Consider the following 21225-nt stretch of genomic DNA (forward strand, 5'->3'; position numbering starts at 1 on the left):
ATGAACCAAATATTGCTCATCTACGAATTTTCGGATGTGCTGTATATGTGCCAGTAGCACCACCACAACGTAGTAAGATGGGACCACAAAGAAGGATAGGAATATATGTTGGGTTTGAATCACCCTCTATTATTCGCTATCTTGAACCATTGACAGGAGATTTATTTACTGCTCGATTTGCAGATTGTCGGTTTGATGAAACAAATTTCCCACAATTAGGGGGAGAGAAAAAGGAAATCAAAAGAGAAATTGTGTGGAAAGTTTCATCATTATCTCACTTTGATCCCCGTAACCCTATATGTAATCAGGAGGTCCAGAAGATCATCCATTTACAGAATATAGCAAATCAAATGCCAGACGCATTTACTGATTTGAAAAGGATAACTAAGTCACATATCCCAGCAGAGAATGTGCCTATCCGAATTGATGTCCCAATGAGACCATCTACTAGCATGAGAGCTAGTGAACCTAAAGCACGCCTGAAGCGTGGTAGGCCTTTGGGTTCTAAGGATCGAAATCCTCGAAAAAGAAAATCGACAAATGATCAAAACGATACTATGAAGGGATCCCCTGAAGAGACCCAAAATCTGATTAGTTCTGAGATTCCTGAAGAAATCAATGAACCTGAAGCTCATGTGAGTGAGGAACTTTTAATAAGTTCGAACGGTGATGGGATTAATTTAAATCGATTTGAAATAGTGGTGGATAATATTTTTGCATATAATGTTGCACTTAATATTATGCAAGATAGTGAGGATCTTGAACCTCGATCTGTCGAAGAATGTCGACAAAGATTTGATTGGCCAAAATGGAGGCAATTCAATCGGAATTGAAGTCACTTGCTAAAAGAGAGGTCTTTGGACCAGTAGTCCAAACACCTGCTGGTATAAAACCAGTTGGTCATAAATGAGTTTTTGTGCGAAAAAGGAATGATAAAAATGAAGTTGAAAGATACAAAGCTCGCCTTGTTGCACAAGGATTCTCACAACGACCTGGAGTCGATTTTGATGAAACATATTCACCTGTTATGGATGCCATAACATTTCGATATCTCATCAGTTTAGCACTACATGAAAAGCTTGAAATACATCTAATGGATGTAGTTACAGCTTATCTGTACGGTTCACTTGATAATGAAATTTATATGAAAATTCCTGAAGGATTTAAAATGCCTGAAGCCAAATCTCAGGAAATGTATTCAATCAGATTACAAAGATCTTTGTACGGTTTAAAGCAATCTGGGCGCATGTGGTATAATCGCCTTAGTGAATATTTGCTGAAAGAAGGTTACATAAATGATGTTATTTGTCCATGTATTTTTATAAAGAAAATGGCATCAGAATTTGTTATACTTGCTGTTTATGTTGATGACATAAATCTTGTTGGAACTCCAGAAGAGCTCCAAAAGGCAATTGAATATCTTAAGAAAGAATTTGAGATGAAAGATCTTGGAAAGACAAAACTTTGTCTTGGTCTGCAAATTGAACATTTAGCAGACGGGATCTTTATCCATCAATCTGCCTATACAGAAAGGGTCTTAAAATGCTTTTACATGGACAAAGCGCACCCATTGAGTACACCAATGGTTGTTCGATCACTTGAAGTGAATAAGGATTTGTTCCGACCTCCAGAAGAGGACGAGGAACTCCTTGGTCCCGAAGTACCCTATCTCAGTGCAATTGGTGCACTAATGTATCTTGCTAATGCTACAAGGCCTGACATAGCATTCTCTGTTAATTTACTAGCAAGATATAGTTCTTCTCCTACACGGAGACATTGGAACGGGATTAAGCATATATTGCGATATTTAAAGGGAACTCTTGATATGGGTTTGTTTTATGCTAACAAAGATAGTGCAGACCTTGTTGGTTATGCAGATGCAGGTTATTTATCTGATCCCCATAAAGCTCGATCTCAAACCGGCTACGTATTTACATATGGAGGTACTATCATATCATGGCGCTCCACAAAGCAATCTATTGTTGCTACTTCTTCAAATCACGCTGAGATAATAGCTATTCATGAAGCAAGTAGGGAATGCGTATGGTTGAGATCAATAATTCATTTTATTCGAGAAAAATGTGGTTTGGAATGCGAGAAAAGACCCACAATTTTATACGAAGACAATGCTGCATGCATAGCCCAATTGAAGGGAGGATTTATAAAAGGAGATAGAACGAAGCACATTTCACCAAAATTATTCTACACACACGATCTTCAGAAAAATGGTGACATTGATGTGCAACAAATCCGTTCAAGTGATAATCCAGCAGATTTATTCACTAAATCTTTGCCAACTTCAACTTTTGAGAAGATGGTATACAAGATTGGAATGCGGAGACTCAAATATTTGAAACAAGGTTTTCATCAGGGGAGTAAAATACGCGATGCACTCTTTTTCCCTTACTAAGGTTTTTTCCCATGGGGTTTTCCTTATAAGGTTTTTAATGAGGCACCTAACAATGCGTATTACTAAATATGTGTACTCTTTTTCCTTCACTAGAATTTTTTTTCCCACGTGGTTTTTCCTAGTGAGGTTTTAATGAGACACATGATCTTTTAATGAACATCCAAGGGGGAGTGTTATAAATATATTATATTATGAATGTTCATTTAGTACTCCGTTGTAAATAAGCTTCCTGAAGAAGCTTATCCATATGGGACTCCACCGTAAATATGTTTATCTATTTAGTACTATATTGGAAATAAGCTTCCTGAAGAAGCTTATCACTTCGGTACCCGGTTATGGATAAACATTACCCCCAGTATAAGTTTATCCATACCGGGTATAATACGCTTATCTTTTCAGTACCCAGTTATGGATAAACATTACCCCCGGTAAAAGATTATCCATACCGGGTATAATAAGCTTATCCATTCAGTACTCCGTTATGGATAAATATTGCTCTCAGTAGAAGATTATCCATATCTGCTATAGCAGTAGCTTACACTGCAGCTTGTAGTAGCAGCTTACACAGCAGCTTGTAGTAGCAGCTTACACAGCAGCTTCCTTTCTCCTATAAATAGAAGAGATTTCAGTTCATTATGTACATCAGTTTGAATTCGAATAATATATCAGTTTCTCTATATACTTGTCTTTACTTTATAGTCTTTATTTTATAACATATGCTACAATATTACAATTTCCCAACCACCATATGATGGACTATATACAAGAGGCTGTAGTTCCAGAAAAAGTGAAGGTAGCTAAGAATCAAGAAAACAAAAAAATGAACTTTTGGCTTGAAATCTTGTTTAGGAACTCAAAATGCTGAATCTAAGCCATCTAATATATCCAAAACATTACCCTTTGGATGTTTAAAATCAGTACAAGGTGAGCTACCCATGCTTCTACTTAGCGCCCACACCTGTCTCTGATTCTTAGGCAACAAAAATTCCTGGCTTTTGCTTCTTCCGGGAATCAAACATTTCCTTTTCATAACCTTATCTAGTAAGTTTCTATCTTCAAGAGAAATCTGGACCTTAGGTGTTTTGGGGTTAGGGTTCATCGTCTCTGTCTCCAGAACAAGTCCTTTGCGCGTTGGTGATCGTGTGGGGAAAGCTTTGGTACCGTTAAACCGTACCAGACTGATCAGACGGTGAAGCCACGTCACTAGTTCAAGGACATGGTAGTCCATTTTCTTTTTGTCTGCATGGTAGAGTGTTTGTAATCGAATAGGGTTAACTTGTGCCGGGTTCTTCTTGCCAGAATCGCTTCTGAAAGATGAACAACAAATGTTGTAAGAAGCAGATCAAAAACTTAAACTTGATGGATTCAATCTTTTACGCATCCGTATCTGATTATATTATATTCTGAAGATAGCTATCCAGACCAAACTGCAAATGTAAATATTAATTTCGCGCAAGGTTAGGAGATGGGTGAGGGGACCTGTTAACGAGTGAGAATTATGGACTACTAACCCGGTATTAGCCCATTCTCCAACCCATCCAAAGCCTTGATGTGCTCTGTTATCAAGTTACCAAGAGAAGACAAAAGACAAAAAGAATCAGCATATATTAGCAAAATTGGAGAGGGGAAACTTAATGCATAATTGTCACTCAGTTCAAAGAAAGCCATCGAAACACATACTTTGTAGTATCTGTAGCTACTGGGACAAGCCACTGGAGAGTTTTTTCCATCTCTGCTTTTATCTGAGGAATTGTGAGCTGCAAAAAGCACAACGAGGAGGAGCTATCTTATATTGATATAAAAATTATGCATACAATATTAACCTCTGATGAGAGCAGAAGGGAGAAAGGATAAAGGAAGAGACGATGGAGGAGATAGCAAAAGAAATGAAATTAATATGGAGGACAAACCTCTTCTTTAGGATCAACCGCCTGCAGACGTGAACGAAGGGCTGTTTTTACGGAGGGAGGCAATCCATTATATAATCCATCCCTCATGTTAGGAGGAAGAGAGGTAGGGCGTGAGGCCTGACATGATATCAATTCCCGTTGTTAAGGATAATGTTGGAGCAGTCTTAAACAGTGCATTTAGTAGTGCTCTAATTCAGCAATAAAACTTACAATGTTATCGATTTGAGTAACTAAGTTAGCATAGTGTAAAGCGAGACCAGCTGCTCCCAGTCTTTCTTGTTTTTTGGCAGGCTCCTTGCCAGCAGACGTCAATCCTGCAAGAAGCGTAAACATTTATCTACATCTACAAAGAAACAATACTACTCTGAGAAAGAAGAGACAATCGCGTACATATTAATTTTCTCAAGACTTGGTAGTTCTTAGCTTTGAGTAATTGATTTTTAAGTACTTCCGAAAATCAGTCAAACAATTTTAAGAATAGCAACCAGTCATTCAATGGACATATCCGTCAATCAAATAATTGAAATCTTACAGTGTAACTTGATTGTCCTGTTTGTTTCTCTCCCCTTTCATTATACTTTTCTCAAGCCAGTATATGACTTAAGATGTTCTCTATAACCATTATCAATGAGAAATAGTTCACTAAGATACAACGTAAAATGTAAAAGCTATCTGAGCGAAAGAATGAGAGTGGCTGGTGCAATTTAGTGTTGTGGAGCGCCAAATGCCAATGGCCATTTATCAACACCAACGAAAATAATCTATCATTACTCTCATAACTTTATTATCTGAAAATAATAGAATGCTGATAATGACAGCCATCAAATATGTACTGATCAATAAAACCACAGGTATTCTCGTACCATTATCCCCAAATGCTTCCACAATTGCTTGATGTATATAAGTAACAATGTCAACAAGCTTCTCCACAACCTGCAACAATTAAATTTGGGATCAAAAACTGCTCATCTCTAAAGATAAAAACAGCATTCTTAGAAGACAAAAGACAATTGTCATTTCGATCGTTAAATCACAGGTAACGCTTGTCGCCTGCATGAGCTTAACCAATATCCACAGTAAATTTGAAAAATACCTCTTTTATAATGAGTCTTAATATTTTGATTTTTTCAAAAGTGAATAAAATCTAGATAAGTTAAAAATGCATTCTTTAGAAATGATATTAAGACGATTTTTGGTCAAAGTACCTCCTCCAAACTCTTAGTCCAAAGAGATTTCTTCTTCAAGCTCCTCGCAATTTTTCTTTGATGTTTTAACTCACACTGTAACATCATGAGGCCTTCTCCTGCAAGTGAAGGAAAATTAGTCAATTTGTATGTTAATCCATCAAATTTTCAATGAAGATGAGCAAATAAGAAGCCAGGAAATCTACAGAACAACCAAATATCAAAACGTAATTTTCCTTTCTTATAAGGAAGCAAAAGATCTTATTGATGTATAAAAGCACTGTTGATGGGGCTTGAGTTAGTACAATGCAGTTAGATACAAGAGTCAATTTCTTTAAATACTGTGCGAGGAACAGAGTTAGTCTATAAGAGAGCTGAATAAACAGTTAAAATTTTAGTTTTTATTTTATCTTTTGATTAAATACTTGGTCAAATGCAAACCAGTAAACTGCAAAAGATGATTATATTGATGCAATTTTTGGAAGAATCCCCAGGACAATAGATTGCAACAAATGAGAATTCAGAGAGAACTAAAAAAAGTAAAACTGTCATGCCTTTTCGAGGTAGATTTAAAGAATCTAATTCCTCAAGTTTCCTGCGATAATCCTGCTCAAATCTATCCAGTGCCTGCTGCTCATGATACAATTCCTGTAAAGACATTAGTGGTCAGAGTCTCATCACTGACTTTGGAATATGCAACATAGATGTGAACCATATCTTTTTAGCGAAAAGATCAACTAAGAATAAAAAAACCGGATGTAGAAAAAAAAAATCAAAATTCATAGCATTCTTAATATAATTTTGTCTTTTACAAAATACACACTATAACCATCATTCATCAGAAAAACATCCTTGCTAGTAAATGCAAATATTGGCAAATCTCATGCTTTAGGCCAAGTACAATATCAAGGAACCCTTTTTCAACAAAAAAAAAATAGTACAATATCAAGGAACTATAACACCGTCAGAAAGCAAATATACAAGCTTCAATATTGTCCCAAGATTGTTGTTCAAGATGATTTCAATACTCAGATTATACAACATTAGTGGTATAAGACACTTCTGCACTTATGAAGGGGTTGAATATCAGGTTACATGGGCATCAGAGAACAAACACACAAACATAAATAAGCATATATATATTGTACTAAATAGGTTATTCAACTAAGCAACATAGCTGGTAATCTGGCACCACTGCCAATTGAAAAGCTACCCATGAGAACTCCTGACTCTGTTTCAGTTTTTGTGAACCTTTTCGGAGTACGAGGATCAAACTGACTAATTTTTGGTATGTATTTAGACATAGAAAATCTTGTTTGACTCTCCAACAGTAGCAGGTTCACATAAATTGAAATGGAGGGAGTATGTATTCAGATTATTACAGCTCATGTAATTAAGAAGGATATAAAAGAAGTATAAAGAACAAAAGGTAGAGATCACTCATACTGCAGAACACATGTAACATGTTCAGAAACGGAAACTTGGAGAAAGGCACAAGGCATTTTCAAAACGAGGTATGAACTTACAGAAGTATGCTGAGCCAGAATGGTCAATTCCTGCATCATCAATTCGGCCTCTGCTCTTAGTTGTTTATGAGCACCAGAGTCCAAGTCCAATCTGAGAAGTGGTTATAGCTTCTGATAAACATCTTTAATGAAATCAAAATGGTTTGACTCATCTACAACAAAATCGTGCTAACTTACCTGGAAAAATATCGACCTAACTTGTGCCATTGTTGGTCTTTACACATATCTCCAAACCTAATGACTTCGCGCGAGAAAACGTCAAATTCCTCCCTACATAAAACATATAAATTTATTCTCACCTATGCTTATACTGCTTACAGCATTACACCCACAACTTTTCAATTCTGAAAAACACCTCCAAAATGAAGTTAGACTTAAAGAATAATGTCCCACCAATAGACCTTAATTATACATAGTTCCGTTGTTGTATTTTGAGGCATCTTGAACTTTCAAAACTTAGGTAAAAATAATGTTAGGAATATATCCTCCATTATGTTACTGTTATCGGTTAGAGAAATATCAGTACAAAGTATCTTAGTAATTAGGTAATGTCGGAGGGATTTATCAACGATAGCATGAAAATATCATACATGCCTCTGTATCTCAAGTTTCACTTCACTTTAATTTTAGTATGTGTGGGGTAGCGAGTGAATGTTCAAAATGCTAACCTTTTGTCAGCAGCAGCAATAGCAAGCAGCTCGGTCATATTAGTAGAGACCAACTGTTGCACTCCCTTTGAAGGTAGAATTTCCTTCTTTAAATACTGAACATTTTCTTTGGAAAGAGATTGCAATAAATTTGCACCTTTGGTGATGGTATTCGCTACCTCGAATGCTAGAATAGATACTTTATTCCCACTTGACGCCGTTCCTGTCATAAACCCTCCGGAATTCAAGTTTGTCATGCTGCTCCCAAGTGTATCTAATACTTCTACTGCTTTCTCTAGACCGACTATACTTGCCTTTCCAAGAAAAGAGCTAGCCGCCTATCACAAGAAATAATCATGGCTTGTTACCTCATAGCAATGCAGTATAAATATTCTAGATTTACTTAAAATGTAAATAAATAAAAGGAAACTGAAAGTTGCTCAAACATAGCGATGACTTTTTCACTTAAGTCATCTTAATTACTTCACTTCAATTTTTGTTGGTTCGACAAGTTTATCAAATTCTTAACCATTTATCTACTCATTACATGTTTCAGACAGGTTTAGCCTCATCTTAATTGTTCTCAAGTGCACCTCACATTTAAACCAGCAAATCTAGAACAATTCAATATCAAACTTCAAAAAAAAATCAATATCAAGCTTAGGCAAACATGGCATAACTAAGTTGTCTTATGCACAATTTTGGCACAATCTGATCCAGAATGTGCTGCTGTGCAATTATCTCCAATGCCATGGAACCATCTCAAAATCTAGCAGAAGAGGCGATAATTGCCCAATAAATCATGTGGAAATACTCAAGCTTCCAAATTGCTGGTTTTGTAGTGATTGCAGCAGAATGTTTCGACGAGCAAAGAACACCCATCTCATCACAATGCTTTGAAACTAAAGAATACACAAGTCGGTTTTACCACATAAACTCGAAGTTAGTAAGTGTATAATCTATGTATGAATATCTACTCGATGCCCTTGTCCTTGAACATATTGAGGGAATTGGTTAGAGGACGTCGAACCGATTTCACTAGCCTAAGGCAAGCCAGCTCTAGAGCAAGAACGTCAAAGACAAGTCACATTCTATATTTTCAGCAGGACTCGCGTCTTGGTCCTCATACTGCCAAATAGAAACATCAACTCCAACATCACCTTATTTCTACACATGTTCTAATTCATCTAATCAATTCTTTCATTTCATCCTAATTCCACCAGCTTCTGGAAAACCTTTTCATGTCGAAATTACAAAACACAGAAGTTCCGTTTCAAATTAATCTAACTAAGACTTCCTTACAATTTTTTCCCCTTTTTTGAACAAGTTCCTTCCCTCAATTTTCATTTGATCACTTGAATCAAAAGTACTGCCGTGAATAACACATATAATAAACGACGAGATCGGCTTTGCTACATGAACCCTAAGCAAGCATCCAAATACACAGACAAAGACAAAATTTCCAGAAAAATGAGTACCTTGTTCCCTCCAGTTCTAGCAGGTGTAGATGGCTTAAAGTCCCTGAAATTAGACAAGTACAATTCACCAGAATCATAGAGATTAGGCGTCCCACGGAAATTACTCACATCAGGATATGAAAAGGATTCATCTTTATTCTCCTTTCCAAAACTCCTGACTGGTTTTAGCTTTTTTGAAGAACCTGAGGTGCTCTCAATCTCATGGTGAATTTCAGCTCTATTCTTTGCCGTCCCACCTGCACAAACACCTCCCATTTTTTGCTCCCAAAATTTCAAATGGGAATTAAAGATTCAAACTTTCAACCTACCACAAGCAAACAAATAAAAAATATAATCAGAACAAATACAATAAAGACTGAAATCCATCCATCAAAGATTCAATTTTTATGCTAAAACTATACAAGAATAACATAAAGATAACTGAAAAGTGAAAACTAACAACCAAACTAAAATTCATTCAATTTTCACTAATTTCAACGCTAAAAAACAAAAACAAAAAAAATAAAAAAGGGTAATCAGTTTTCATTTCCTAAGAGTTGCAGCCAAAAAAAAAACATACCAAATAACGATCAGCTGAATTATGAACAAGAAAACTAAATTCAGAAGGGGAAAAAGAGCAGAATATGTAAAGGGGGTGAAGTGGGGTTTTGGATTTTCAAGATTCATAAATGAAAAAGCAAGAAAAAGATTAATAAAAAGGTATAATACCGCGTAATTCTTGAGCAAAATTAATGAAAATGAATATAGAAGAGTAGTACAAAGTGCCCAATTTTGAAGCAAAAGAAGATACAGAGGACACGGACAAATTAACAGCTGAATTACTTGACCAAAGAATAAGAGATTTGCTGTTCTTTGCTTACTTTTTTGCTTCTACTTTTTTTGTTTGTAGTATGTATATGTTTATGGTTTAGAATTTGAGGTTTTGGTTTTGACTCTGGACTCTGGAGAAAAAAAAAATAAAGTCGAAAAAATCAAAGTTGGGCATAAAAGTCTTCTCTCTGAAATGTTTAGTACGTAGGAGTAAGAACAAAGGAGAGAATTGCCCCGCCGTCCTTTTCACCGTCGGTCTACGGGAAGATGTTCTTTTTACTATTTTACCCTTTTCATGTTCTTTATTTTTTATGTAACATTATTTAATGAGACATCAAATATGAAATTTAACAAGTACCAAAAATGCTTTTTCTATTGATTAAAGTACCATTTGGTTGATATTTGATTAAAGTTAAAGAAATGTATTTGAAGTTGAAATTGAAAAAAGTATTTAAATCATTGGCATTAGAATTACAATTAACAAAAGAATTTTCAAGTTCAGCCAAGCTATTAAGAACATTAGTAGATACAAGCATATAACTAGTTGAGCCGAATTTGTCTTCAGACATTGCGTTGTTGCTTGCCTGCATGGATCCTTTAGTAGCCAAAAAGTGAGCAACCTTGTTTCCTCTCCTAAAGTTATATCAGATCGGTGAATTTCCCAATTTCTTCAGTAGTGTCCTGCACTTAATAATCAAATTACTATAAAGTGAACAACCGTTAAGTTCAAGTAGGCGAATGACATCTGTAGCGTCGGTTTCAATCTCCAAAACTATGAAAATTCTTTTCACAAGCTAATTGTAATCCATTTGTAAAGGCCAGCAACTCCATATACGCAGGAGTGTAGGCATAAGCTAAATTGTAAAAGATTTTTTTTAAACATATATACCCTATGGTGTCTCAATAAATTATGTCAGTAAGATGTAATCAGAAAGAAAAGTTAATGAATAGTTTTCAAATTAAGAAATACCCTATCATTACTTTTTTTTAAAAAAAATTAAAAATGAGAGTCACGTGAAATGAATAAACGTTGTCAAGAAAAGAAGAATGGTAGTTATAGTTAGAAATTCAAATTTGCATATAATGTCTCAAACTAGTGAGTTAATGCTTAATTCTTAATTGAGCATACTTCAATATTAAATATTCTGGATCATTTTCGGATCATTATTTTGGATCATTATTTGTGATATGAGTCATGAGAATATGACTTGCTACTATGAATACGTCATGTACAAGTTTTCTAAGTCAATTAAACAAGGTTTTGTATGTTTTGACAAAGTATACTAATATTGACAAAGTATACTTCAATATTAAACAAGGTTTTCTAACTTTAATGATCAAATTAAAGTAAATATGATCAATGTCATTATTAATTAATATTTTTATTATAATTTTTTTTATTAATCATTAACTTTTATGGAAATTAAATACTATAGAGCATGAAGAAAATTTATCTACAAATTCATAAATGACAGCAGTATTCGTTTTTTTTTTGGTGACAGCTAAACTCTTTAATTATTTTCTTTTCATTTCAAAATTTTGACCATCTAGAAGTTAAATTAAAACATAATATAAGATGCTTTTATAAAATTAGCACATTTGTATTTACAATTCTATACATATGACTTTTAGCTTATTTAATGCGTAATATTTACTTCAATGTGTATATTATTTTTTCGATCTACTGTAATTGAATTTTTATTTTCACGTGCGTTTAGAACAATAACTTTTAATACTTTATGCACGCGGACCCTCTATTTTTTAGATGAAGATAAACTCTCTCATTTCTACAATTTTTTAAAAATAAATATTTCTGCGAAATGTATAAAAATTAAATACGAAGAACAATTTGTCAATTAAATAGAATTTTGCTACTGCTCCATAATGACTAATGATATATGACAAAAAACCCAAAATCTATAAAAATATGGTATGCTGAATCCACTAGATAAGAAGTGTCCAAAATTTCCATTTGACTTTTTCTCTTAATTTATCACTATTAATATCTTATTAGTAATTGTTATTAGTACATTATTAACTTCTTTAACAAAGGCACAAAGCAAAAGACAAGCGTAACCAATACAAAGGGGGAGGTCATAATGGTCACTTTGACCGAAATAAAAGTAATTACATTAGTCATACTTTGCAAAAAGGCCCCACAAAAACTGGACCCCACATCTAAGATTATTGTATTTGTATCTTTGAATTGAAATGGTCATAACAAATTACAAGTACAAATTAGTTGTAGTACTAATTTTCAAAGAAATTTAAGAAAATATCGGTAAAATTTGTGGTGGGATGAATAAGATTTTTCCATCTTTAATTAGAGATCTTAAATTCGAGCTTTGAGAATAAAAAAATTATGGCAAAGAATATTTTATTTTAATAATTTATAAACAACGAGAATCCGAATTAGATGATGTTCTAATATATATTGAATATCGCGTGAAAATAAAAAAAAATTAAGAAAATAAATGTAGTATGCTTAAGGAGAATGTTGGAGAATTAGAAAAGACATAGTCAACTGATTTGTTTAAAATCAACGCATTTAAGTCGATTAAATTGCCACGTGGGAGGTCACCGTTGGCTTGATCTAATCTTGTGGGAAAATTTTCAACAATTATAGTCTATTTGCAACTTCCAAAAGGCATCTCCCCCATTCACACCGCTGAAAAATAATTGATTGAGACTACCACAAATCTTTATTTTTTAAACAGAAAAGGGTCAAAATTGCTCTTAACCTAGTTGCATAGTTTTAAAATATCTTTTGCCCGCCTATTTTGTAAAAACTGTCCCTAACATTAACTTTCTAGTTCACTCTTACCCTGAAAATCTAACGGTAATATTTTGATTAAGAAAAAGTTTTACTACTTATTATGTGTCAACTTTCTAACCTATTTGCTTAGGTTTAAAAATATCCTTCGTCCGTCTGTTTTGTAAAAACTGCCCATAACATCAACTTTCTAGTCCACTCTTACCCTTAAAAACTAATGGTCCTATTTTGATTAAGAAAAAGTTTTACTACTTATTATGTGTTAATTTTCTATTGGCTTAAATTAAAACCTCGCCCCATACTCACTTATTAGTCTATTCCATGATCCAAAATATCCATACCCGACCCATGACATATTTTTTTTAAATGCCCTAACTTCTCCTCCTCCCTACATGCCCTCTTACCCACATTTTCTATATAAATCCTCTTCCATGGCCAAAGTACAATAACTTACCATTACCGACAGAGGACCACCATCGGCTTCAACTTTCAGATTTTCACCCCTCAATATGCACGTACCCCCTCCCTCTCCACCACTCATATTTTTCGGCCTTAATTTAATTTTAGTTAATATTTTTTTGTTAATTCAATTTTCTGAGTGAAATATGATATTCTTTGAAATTAAATTAATAGTTCATTTTAAGATTTTAACATTTTATGGTTTAATAATTTATCTTTCTGGCAAATTATATTTGTTGTGCCACCATATAGTTTTTTGGAGTTAATTAAAATTATGTGAGCAAATTAGCTTTACAGTTCGTCAGCGATGATTTGGTTGGTAAACTGTCGGCCTATGATTAAGTTGGGGAAGATGAATAGGGAAAAGGATGGGGTACCAAATAATAAATTAATAAAAAGAAAAATATGAAATTTTGACAAATGAAACCTAAATGACAATTGGATCGTGCGTTGGGCATGAAATCGGGTGTTTGAGGGGTTGGAACGACTAAGATGGATCGTGAGTGGGTCATTTACGGATCAAATATGGCTTAGAGTGGAATTTTTAATTTTGACCAATAAGCAATTGCCACATCATATATAATAATATTTTTTTATTTTAACAAAGGTCCGTCAGGAATAAGGGCATGAATGTGCCAGATTTTTAACGAAGAGGGCAGTTTTTATAAAATAGGTGGACGAATTATAATTTTAAACCTAATCAAATAGGTTAGGGGCAGTTTTGGTCCTTTCCATTTTTTTAATGTAAAGATAAGAAATTTGCATGCTCCGAATGGGTATTGTATATTTTTGGTGTGTACATTATATCCTTCTGAATCAACTCATTTGATAGGTGACTCAATTTTGTGACTTGTTCGTTGATATTTTCTTTTTGAAAATTCAGTTAACATTGATTATTTCTTAGCATGCATTTATAAATTTAGATGAATTAATTTATGAAGTAAACCTTTCGGCTGTAACACTACCTAACTACACTATCTAAACTAGAAAATAAAATAGTGTATAAGTCAAAGAAATTTATTGTTAGAATAAAAAAGAGATCATGCCCTACACTTGCCACAAAAGAGGAGTCTTGTAAAATAGTCTTGAGTTGAAAAGTACCAAAGCACATAGCCACATTTCTAGGAGTGCAATAGTGTTATTAATTCAAACAATAGCCACATTTCTAAGAATGTCGTACTCAAAACTCAACTTCATTCATAAAAACAAATACTAGCAGGGCCTCAGACACAATTTTCATTAAGGGAATTAAAAAATACAAAAAATAAGCACGCAAAGAAATTAAGAAGATTCAACATTTAATATATATATATATATGTGTGTGTGTGTGTGTGTGTGTGTGTGTGTGCGCGCGTGTGTGTGTATATGTATAAACTTAACTTTACATACACAATATAATTTTCCATTCGAACTTGTTTTTGCCCCTAGCTCTGCCCCTCAATACTAGGTATGACTTTTGAGAAGCCTGTCTGCATTCTAAAAAGTAACGCCCTGGAGACAATATTGGTGTGTACTTGCAAAATGATGAAATATTGATCAATGAATATAGACAATTAAGAAATGAAGATTGATAAAAAACAAAGCAAAGTAAAACTTGAGACGATGAATTTGACCATAATGCTTAATACTTTCTTAAACAAATAAAACAAATGACTTTTTTTACTAAGACATCAGCACAAATTATACATTTGACGCTCTTAAGATGAGGTTGATTTTAATGCAATAGGAATATAGTATGTCCAAATTTAAGAGTACTCATCGTCTGCCAAACGAAGCAACGAACTCGAACTGAAATGTAGCAAATTAATTATAATTGAGTTAAGCAGTATTTGCAAACAGTAGCATAAGTGCAGGGCTAATTATGAGTTGTGATTTGTGAGTTTGGGTTTGTAGAAATGACTTTAATTTGTGTCCTATGTTTACTTTACACTATTAATGAACTTAGTGAAATGTTCAAAATCACATAAAATTACACCTCTCATAAAACGAGTATTAATATAAAAATTTACTCCTATTATTCAAGTAACTATATATTTCAAATGATTTTACATTTTTCTAAGTAAACTAGAATTGGAACAAATGAATTCATTTAATTTGGGATTTTTTCTCCGAGTTCAATTTGGAGAAAATGACACCAGATGACAACACATAAGAGGAATTGGTAAATTTATAGCTTTATATTAGGTTTGACAAAGGCAGCCCCAAACAATTGACATTACATAGCCAAATCTTAAAAAAAAAAATATTTTCTTATTTATTTTCTCTCACCTGTTTGCTTCCCCCTCCTTCCCTCTTGTTCGCCCCCGTTTCTTGGGTGACTTTTTTTACATAAATAATATAACGATAAATTAGTTTGTTGCCCCTCCTCCCCCCCCCCCCCCAAAAAAAAAAATACATGCCCCTCTATTCTTTTGGATTTTATTTTATTTTATGAAATTCTCATCTTGTACATCAATGTATTATTTTACTTAAAAACAAAGGTCCATTATCATGATGGGGGTTAGGCACACCCCAACATGTATATAGCCAAAAATAATAATTACGTGGAAGAGAACATATACCTTTGCCTCCCATACAAAGTGTATATTGTACTCGAGCAATCTAATGAATAGTTTAACAATATGAGATAATCTCACATTAAGAACCACAACATTGTTGATAGTGCACCTACCATCTATCAAATACACAACACACAAGTTCATCAACAGACTTCTAATCATAACAAGTTCAATGATGTCATAATCAACCGTGAGCTGATTTTTCTTTCGCTTGATCCTTAGGTAGGGTAGGCCATCTTGTTCTAACTTCAAAGAAGCTCTAACTTGTCTAGGAAGAGAAACAGTCTCATTGAAGATATGAAATGTCCTTGTATTTTTTTCAAAACTAGCTAATTGATCTGCCACCACATTGATTTCTCTATATGTATGTGCAATACAGAAGGTTCATGTGTCGACATATTCTCTAATCTGCTCAAGCATATGTTTAATCTGCCAAGAAGGTCTCGTCTTTTTGTTAATCATAGTCACTAACAACAAAGAGTCTGATTCCACCAACACATTAGAGAATCCGTATTGCATGCATATGTTAATTCCCTGCAATATAGCTTTTGCCTCTGCTACATTATTACTATACCGTCCATAATAATCTGAAAATGCCAGGCTCAACTCCTTCATGGTTTCTGATAATTCCACCCCCTCCAGCTAAGCCAAGATTACCTTTACTACAATCATCTAAATTCAGTTTAAACCATTCCAGTCGAGGTCTTTCCCATCTGATCACTTGAGAATGAAATATTTGTTGAACATTCTCTATAACTTTACATTTGTCAAACCAAAGTTGAGGGAATTGAATTGACAGGAATTGACTATTCAAGATCAAGGTCATTGTATTGGTGACTTGCTTTATGACATACCAACCTAACATATGCTTTTTCCCAAATCTTGCATCACATATAATCTTCCAGATATTCCAACAAATTACAGAAGGTAGACGATGTAGCAACACAACATGTACTTTGTTTCTAGCTTTCGTCAACCACCAAGTCATAAGAACTTATCTAAGCTGACCTTGGCTAACTTTGATACCACAAGCTTTGGAAAAGTACCTCCAAACTTGAGAATCTATCTGGCTCGAGGTGAGTAGGTGATTGGCAGTTTCATTTTCATGATAAGTACAACAACTGCACTTGGGAGTGATCATGAACCCAAACCTCTCCATAGCATCGTCGGTTGGAATTTTTCATTCCACAACTCTCAGCATGAAAAAAGAAATCTTAAAAGGAAGTCTTCTGTGCCAAATCATCTTACAAGTCAGTGATCTCATTCTTTTTGGTCTCACACATTGCCATGCTGATTTACATGAGAACAACCCCGTATCTTCTGGTAACTAATAAGGGCAATCCAATTTTCTTTCTGAATGTGTATATTTTTGGCGTGTATATCCTCCCGAATCAACTTATTTGGTATGTGACTCAATTTTGTGACTTGTTCGTTGATATTTTATTTTTGAAAATTTAGTTAACACTGATTATCTCTTAGAGTGCATTTATAATTTTGTATGAATTAATTTATGAAGTAAACCTTTCGGTCGTAACACTACCTAAATACACTATCTAAACAAGAAAAAATAAAATAGTTTATAAGTCAAAAAAATTTATTGTTAGAATAAGAAAGAGATCATACGCTACTGTCACGACCCTAAACCATCCCAGTCGTGGTGGTGCCTATCGAAGTACTAGGTTAGCCGATTCGACATTTATAATATAAACAGGTCTTTTTCTTAATCATTTGCTAATCAGATATTATCACAAATCTTTCGTCTAAACATTTCAAAACACGCGGAAACAAATATGCAAAATATCAACCACTGCCCAATCTCGGTGTCACTAGTCATGAGCCACTAAAATACAATCTGATATTGTCTACTCAATACAAGATGAGTCTGATAAAAACAAATACTAATAGATAGGAAGGAGAAAGGCAAGTTTGCGGACGCCGTGCAACTACCTTGCTTACTCCGAAATGCTCTGAAGGTAAGGAACAACTCTCACTCGAATGCCCTGGCACCTGGATCTGCACACAAGGTGCAGGGAGTAACATTAGTGCGCCAACTCAGTAAGTAACAATTATAAATAAAGGCTGAGTGTAGTGACGAGCATTTGAAATCATATATGTCTCATAACATAAAATCTCGGTGGAAATAACAAAGTCAATTCAGTAATTAAATTCCGAACATCTCGTAAAAACTCCAGTTTCGATGAAAGTTGTTTAAAACATTTGTTCAACATTTTCAATAGAGGCTCAGAATAAAAGGAGAGTGAAAATAGTAATTTCATAAAATAAACCCTTCGGGAAAAATATCACTCATATATATAGCCCCTCGGGCAAGCCTCTCAGTTACACATGACTCAACTCTCATCAATTAGCACTCGCACTCATCACTCACATTCAATAGGTACCTCATAATAACCACTGTAGCGTATAGCCCGATCCAAAAATATATAGTCGACTGCGCTCACAGGGGGTGTGCAGACTCCGGAGGGGCTCCTACAGCCCAAGCGCTATATCGTTGCGGCGTGCAGCCCAATCCTACATATCGTTGTGGCGTGCAGCTTGCGGCGTACAGCCAAATCCATATATATATATATATCGCTGCGGTGTGCAGCCCGATTCATAAATATATATTCCTCACCATCAGGCGTTCGACCTCTCTTAGTCATCAACCTCACAGCCACTCGGGCATTTCAGTGAAAAATCAGGGAACTCAGCCCAAATAGCTTTCATATATTTAAAAGTAGAGTAATGAAACTGAATCAAATAATAAACAGGTAAAAATCATGACTAAAGATATGCTTTTGAATCAAAACAGTGTGAGGATAATAGTAAATTGCCCCGAAGGGTCCAAATAGTATGGCACAAAGCCCCAAACATGGCATTTAGCCCAAGTTAACAGAATCATTTCTAAAACACATATATATCATATACAGTTTATCAAAAATATGCAACTCTACAGTTGCCACGGGACGAACCAAGTCACAATCCCTACTGGTGCACGCCCACACGCCTGCCACTTAGTATGTGCATCACCTTATTTATCAAAACAACACAAAATTTTGAGGTTTCATACTCCCAAATCAAGATTTACAATCGTTACTTACCTCAAACTGGGCGAAAATCTACTCTGTGATGCCTTTGCCTCTTAATCCAGTCTCCAAATACTCTGAATCTAACCAAAATCAGTATATTATCATCAATACACAAAAAGAATGGAACCCACACGAAAATTATCAAATTAGACCCAAAATCCCGAATTTGCTCAAACCCGGCCCCCCGGGACCACGTCTCGAAATCCAACAAAAATTGCAAAACTAGAAACCCATTTCACTCCCGGGTCTATACATACCAAAATCATCAAATCGGACCCCAAATGGTCCCTCAAATCCCAATTTAAACTCTCAAATTTCAAGCCTAATCTCCCAATTTCTTCTCTAATTTTTCCACTAATATCATGATTAAACAATGGAATAATCGCCATAAACACAAGATACAAGGTCCAAGTAGTTTACCTCACTAACACTTAATTCCATCTTGGAATCACAGCCCCCAAGCTCCAACTCGTCCAAAAATGGTGAAGAAATGACAGAAATTCGCTAAGGTGGCCTTTTATACTTTCTGCCCAGCGACTTCCGCATCTGCGGTCTCCAAGTCGCTTCTGCGACACCGCACCTGCGGAAATTCCATCGCAGGTACAGTTTCCACTTAAATTCCAAAACTCGCTTTTGCGGTCAACATCTCGCACCTGCAGTTTTTCTCAGCTTCCCAATTCTCCGCATATGCGGTCCAAATCCCGTTTCTGCGAGTCTCACACCTGCGGTCCCCAATCCGCAGGAGCGGAAATGACAGAAGCAGCAAAGTTCCGCTGCTCAAACCAACTTCCAATCTTTCCTAAAACTATCTGAAATCATCCCGAGGCCCCAGAGACGTCAACCAAGAATACGAACAAGTCATATACCACTATTCAAACCTTCAGAACACTCCAAACAACACCAAAATACCAAATCCACCTCAGATTCAAGCCTAAGAACTTAGAAACTTTCAAATTCCACAAACAACGCCGAAACCTATCAAACTCCTTCGAATGACCTGAAATTTTGTACACACGTCAAAAATGACACAACGTACCTACTCCAATTTCTGAAATTCCATTCCATCCCTGATATTAAGATTTCCACTACCAACTAGAAAATGTCAAATTTCCAATTTCGCCAATTCAAGCCTAAATCTACCACAGACCTCCAAATTACATTCTGAACATGCTTCTAAGTCCAAAATCACCTAATGAAGCTATCTGAACCATCAGAATTAACATCCAAGACCTTCTACTCATAAGTCAACATCCTATTGACTTTTCCAACTTAAGCTTATAAATAAGAGACTAAGTGCCTCATTCCACTCCACGACCACTCTGAACCTGAACCAACCAACACGTTATGATGAAATACAACTGAATAACACATAAAGAATCAAAAATAGGGGAAACGGGACTGTAACTCATGAAACGACCAGCCGGGACGTTACATCCTCCCCATCTTATACAAACATTCGTCTTCGAACGAGTCAAGAAACATACCTGAAACCTCAATTAGGTGAGAATATCTGCTCCGCATCTCCCAGGTGGCCTACTCCACAGGCCGACCTCTCTACTGCACTTTCACTGAATCTATTTCCTCTGATCTCAACTTTTGGACCTGCCGCTCCAAAATAGCCACTAGCTCCACAACATAAGTCAAAACATCGTCTAACTGAACCGTGCTGAAATCCAAAACATGATACGGATAGCCAATATTCTTCCAGATCATAGAAACATGAAATACTGGATGCACTCTCGACAAGCTAGGTGGTAAAGCAAGCTCATAAGCCACTTCCCCAATCCTCCGAAGCACCTCAAAAGGCCCAATAAACCGAGGACTTAATTTACCCTTCTTCCCAAATCTCATAACACCCTTTATGGGTGAAAACTTCAGTAGAACCTTCTCCCCAACCGTGTAAGACACATCACAAACCTTCCTGTCAACATAACTCTTTTGTCTTGACTGCGCTGTACGAAGCCGCTCCTGAATAACTTTCACCTTGTCCAAAGCATCTTGAACCAAGTGTATACCCAAAAGCCTGGCCTCGCCCGGCTCAAGCCATCCTACTAGAGATCTACACAATCTCTCATATAAAGCCTCATATGGAGCCATCTGAATACTTGATTGATAACTGTTGTTATATGCAAACTCTGCGAGCGGTAGAAACTGTCCCATGAACCCCCAAAATCTATGACACAAGTGCGCAACATGTCCTCCAATATATGAATAGTGCGCTTGGACTACCGTCCGTCTAAGGGTGAAAAGTTGTGCTCAACTCAACCTGAGTACCCAACTCTTGCTGTATGGCTCTCTAAAACTGCAAAGTGAACGGAGTACCTCTATCTGAAATGATAGAAACCGGGACACCATGCAGACGAACAATCTCTCAGATATAAATC

The 21225-nt window shown here is 35.4% G+C and overlaps 1 protein-coding gene across 5 annotated transcripts; it reads right to left on the reverse strand.

The window, feature by feature from the left end:
• Positions 1–3056: 3056 nt before the first annotated feature.
• On the reverse strand, positions 3057–10227 carry LOC107830552 (protein PSK SIMULATOR 2). Of its 5 annotated transcripts, none has more exons than XM_075226081.1 (13): positions 10016–10227; positions 9156–9459; positions 7699–8015; positions 7208–7300; positions 7031–7121; positions 6059–6152; positions 5526–5623; positions 5184–5253; positions 4531–4634; positions 4321–4437; positions 4091–4167; positions 3922–3966; positions 3057–3717 (listed from the first exon to the last, which is right to left on the reverse strand). In XM_075226081.1, the coding sequence occupies exons 2-13, from the start codon at positions 9408–9410 to the stop codon at positions 3264–3266; spliced, it is 1815 nt and encodes a 604-aa protein (XP_075082182.1). In that variant the 5' UTR covers positions 9411–9459; positions 10016–10227; the 3' UTR covers positions 3057–3263. The 5 variants fall into 5 exon arrangements, with proteins under 5 accessions (XP_075082182.1, XP_075082185.1, XP_075082181.1 ...); XM_075226084.1 differs by having other exon boundaries at positions 3890–3966; positions 10016–10226; XM_075226080.1 differs by having other exon boundaries at positions 9864–10183.
• Positions 10228–21225: the final 10998 nt, after the last annotated feature.

The sequence above is a fragment of the Nicotiana tabacum genome, chromosome 12 (genome assembly GCF_000715075.1).
Source record: "Nicotiana tabacum cultivar K326 chromosome 12, ASM71507v2, whole genome shotgun sequence".
NCBI lineage: Eukaryota > Viridiplantae > Streptophyta > Magnoliopsida > Solanales > Solanaceae > Nicotiana > Nicotiana tabacum.

Coding starts and splice junctions, on each gene's coding strand:
- LOC107830552 (XM_075226081.1), bottom strand. CDS start 9,410: ATGGGAGGTGTTTGTGCAGGTGGGACGGCAAAGAATAGAGCTGAAATT. Junction 5,254..5,525: donor GGACTAAGAGTTTGGAGGAG/GTACTTTGACCA, acceptor TAATTGTTGCAG/GTTGTGGAGAAGCTTGTTGA. Junction 4,635..5,183: donor GGAAGCATTTGGGGATAATG/GTACGAGAATAC, acceptor CGCTTCTTGCAG/GATTGACGTCTGCTGGCAAG.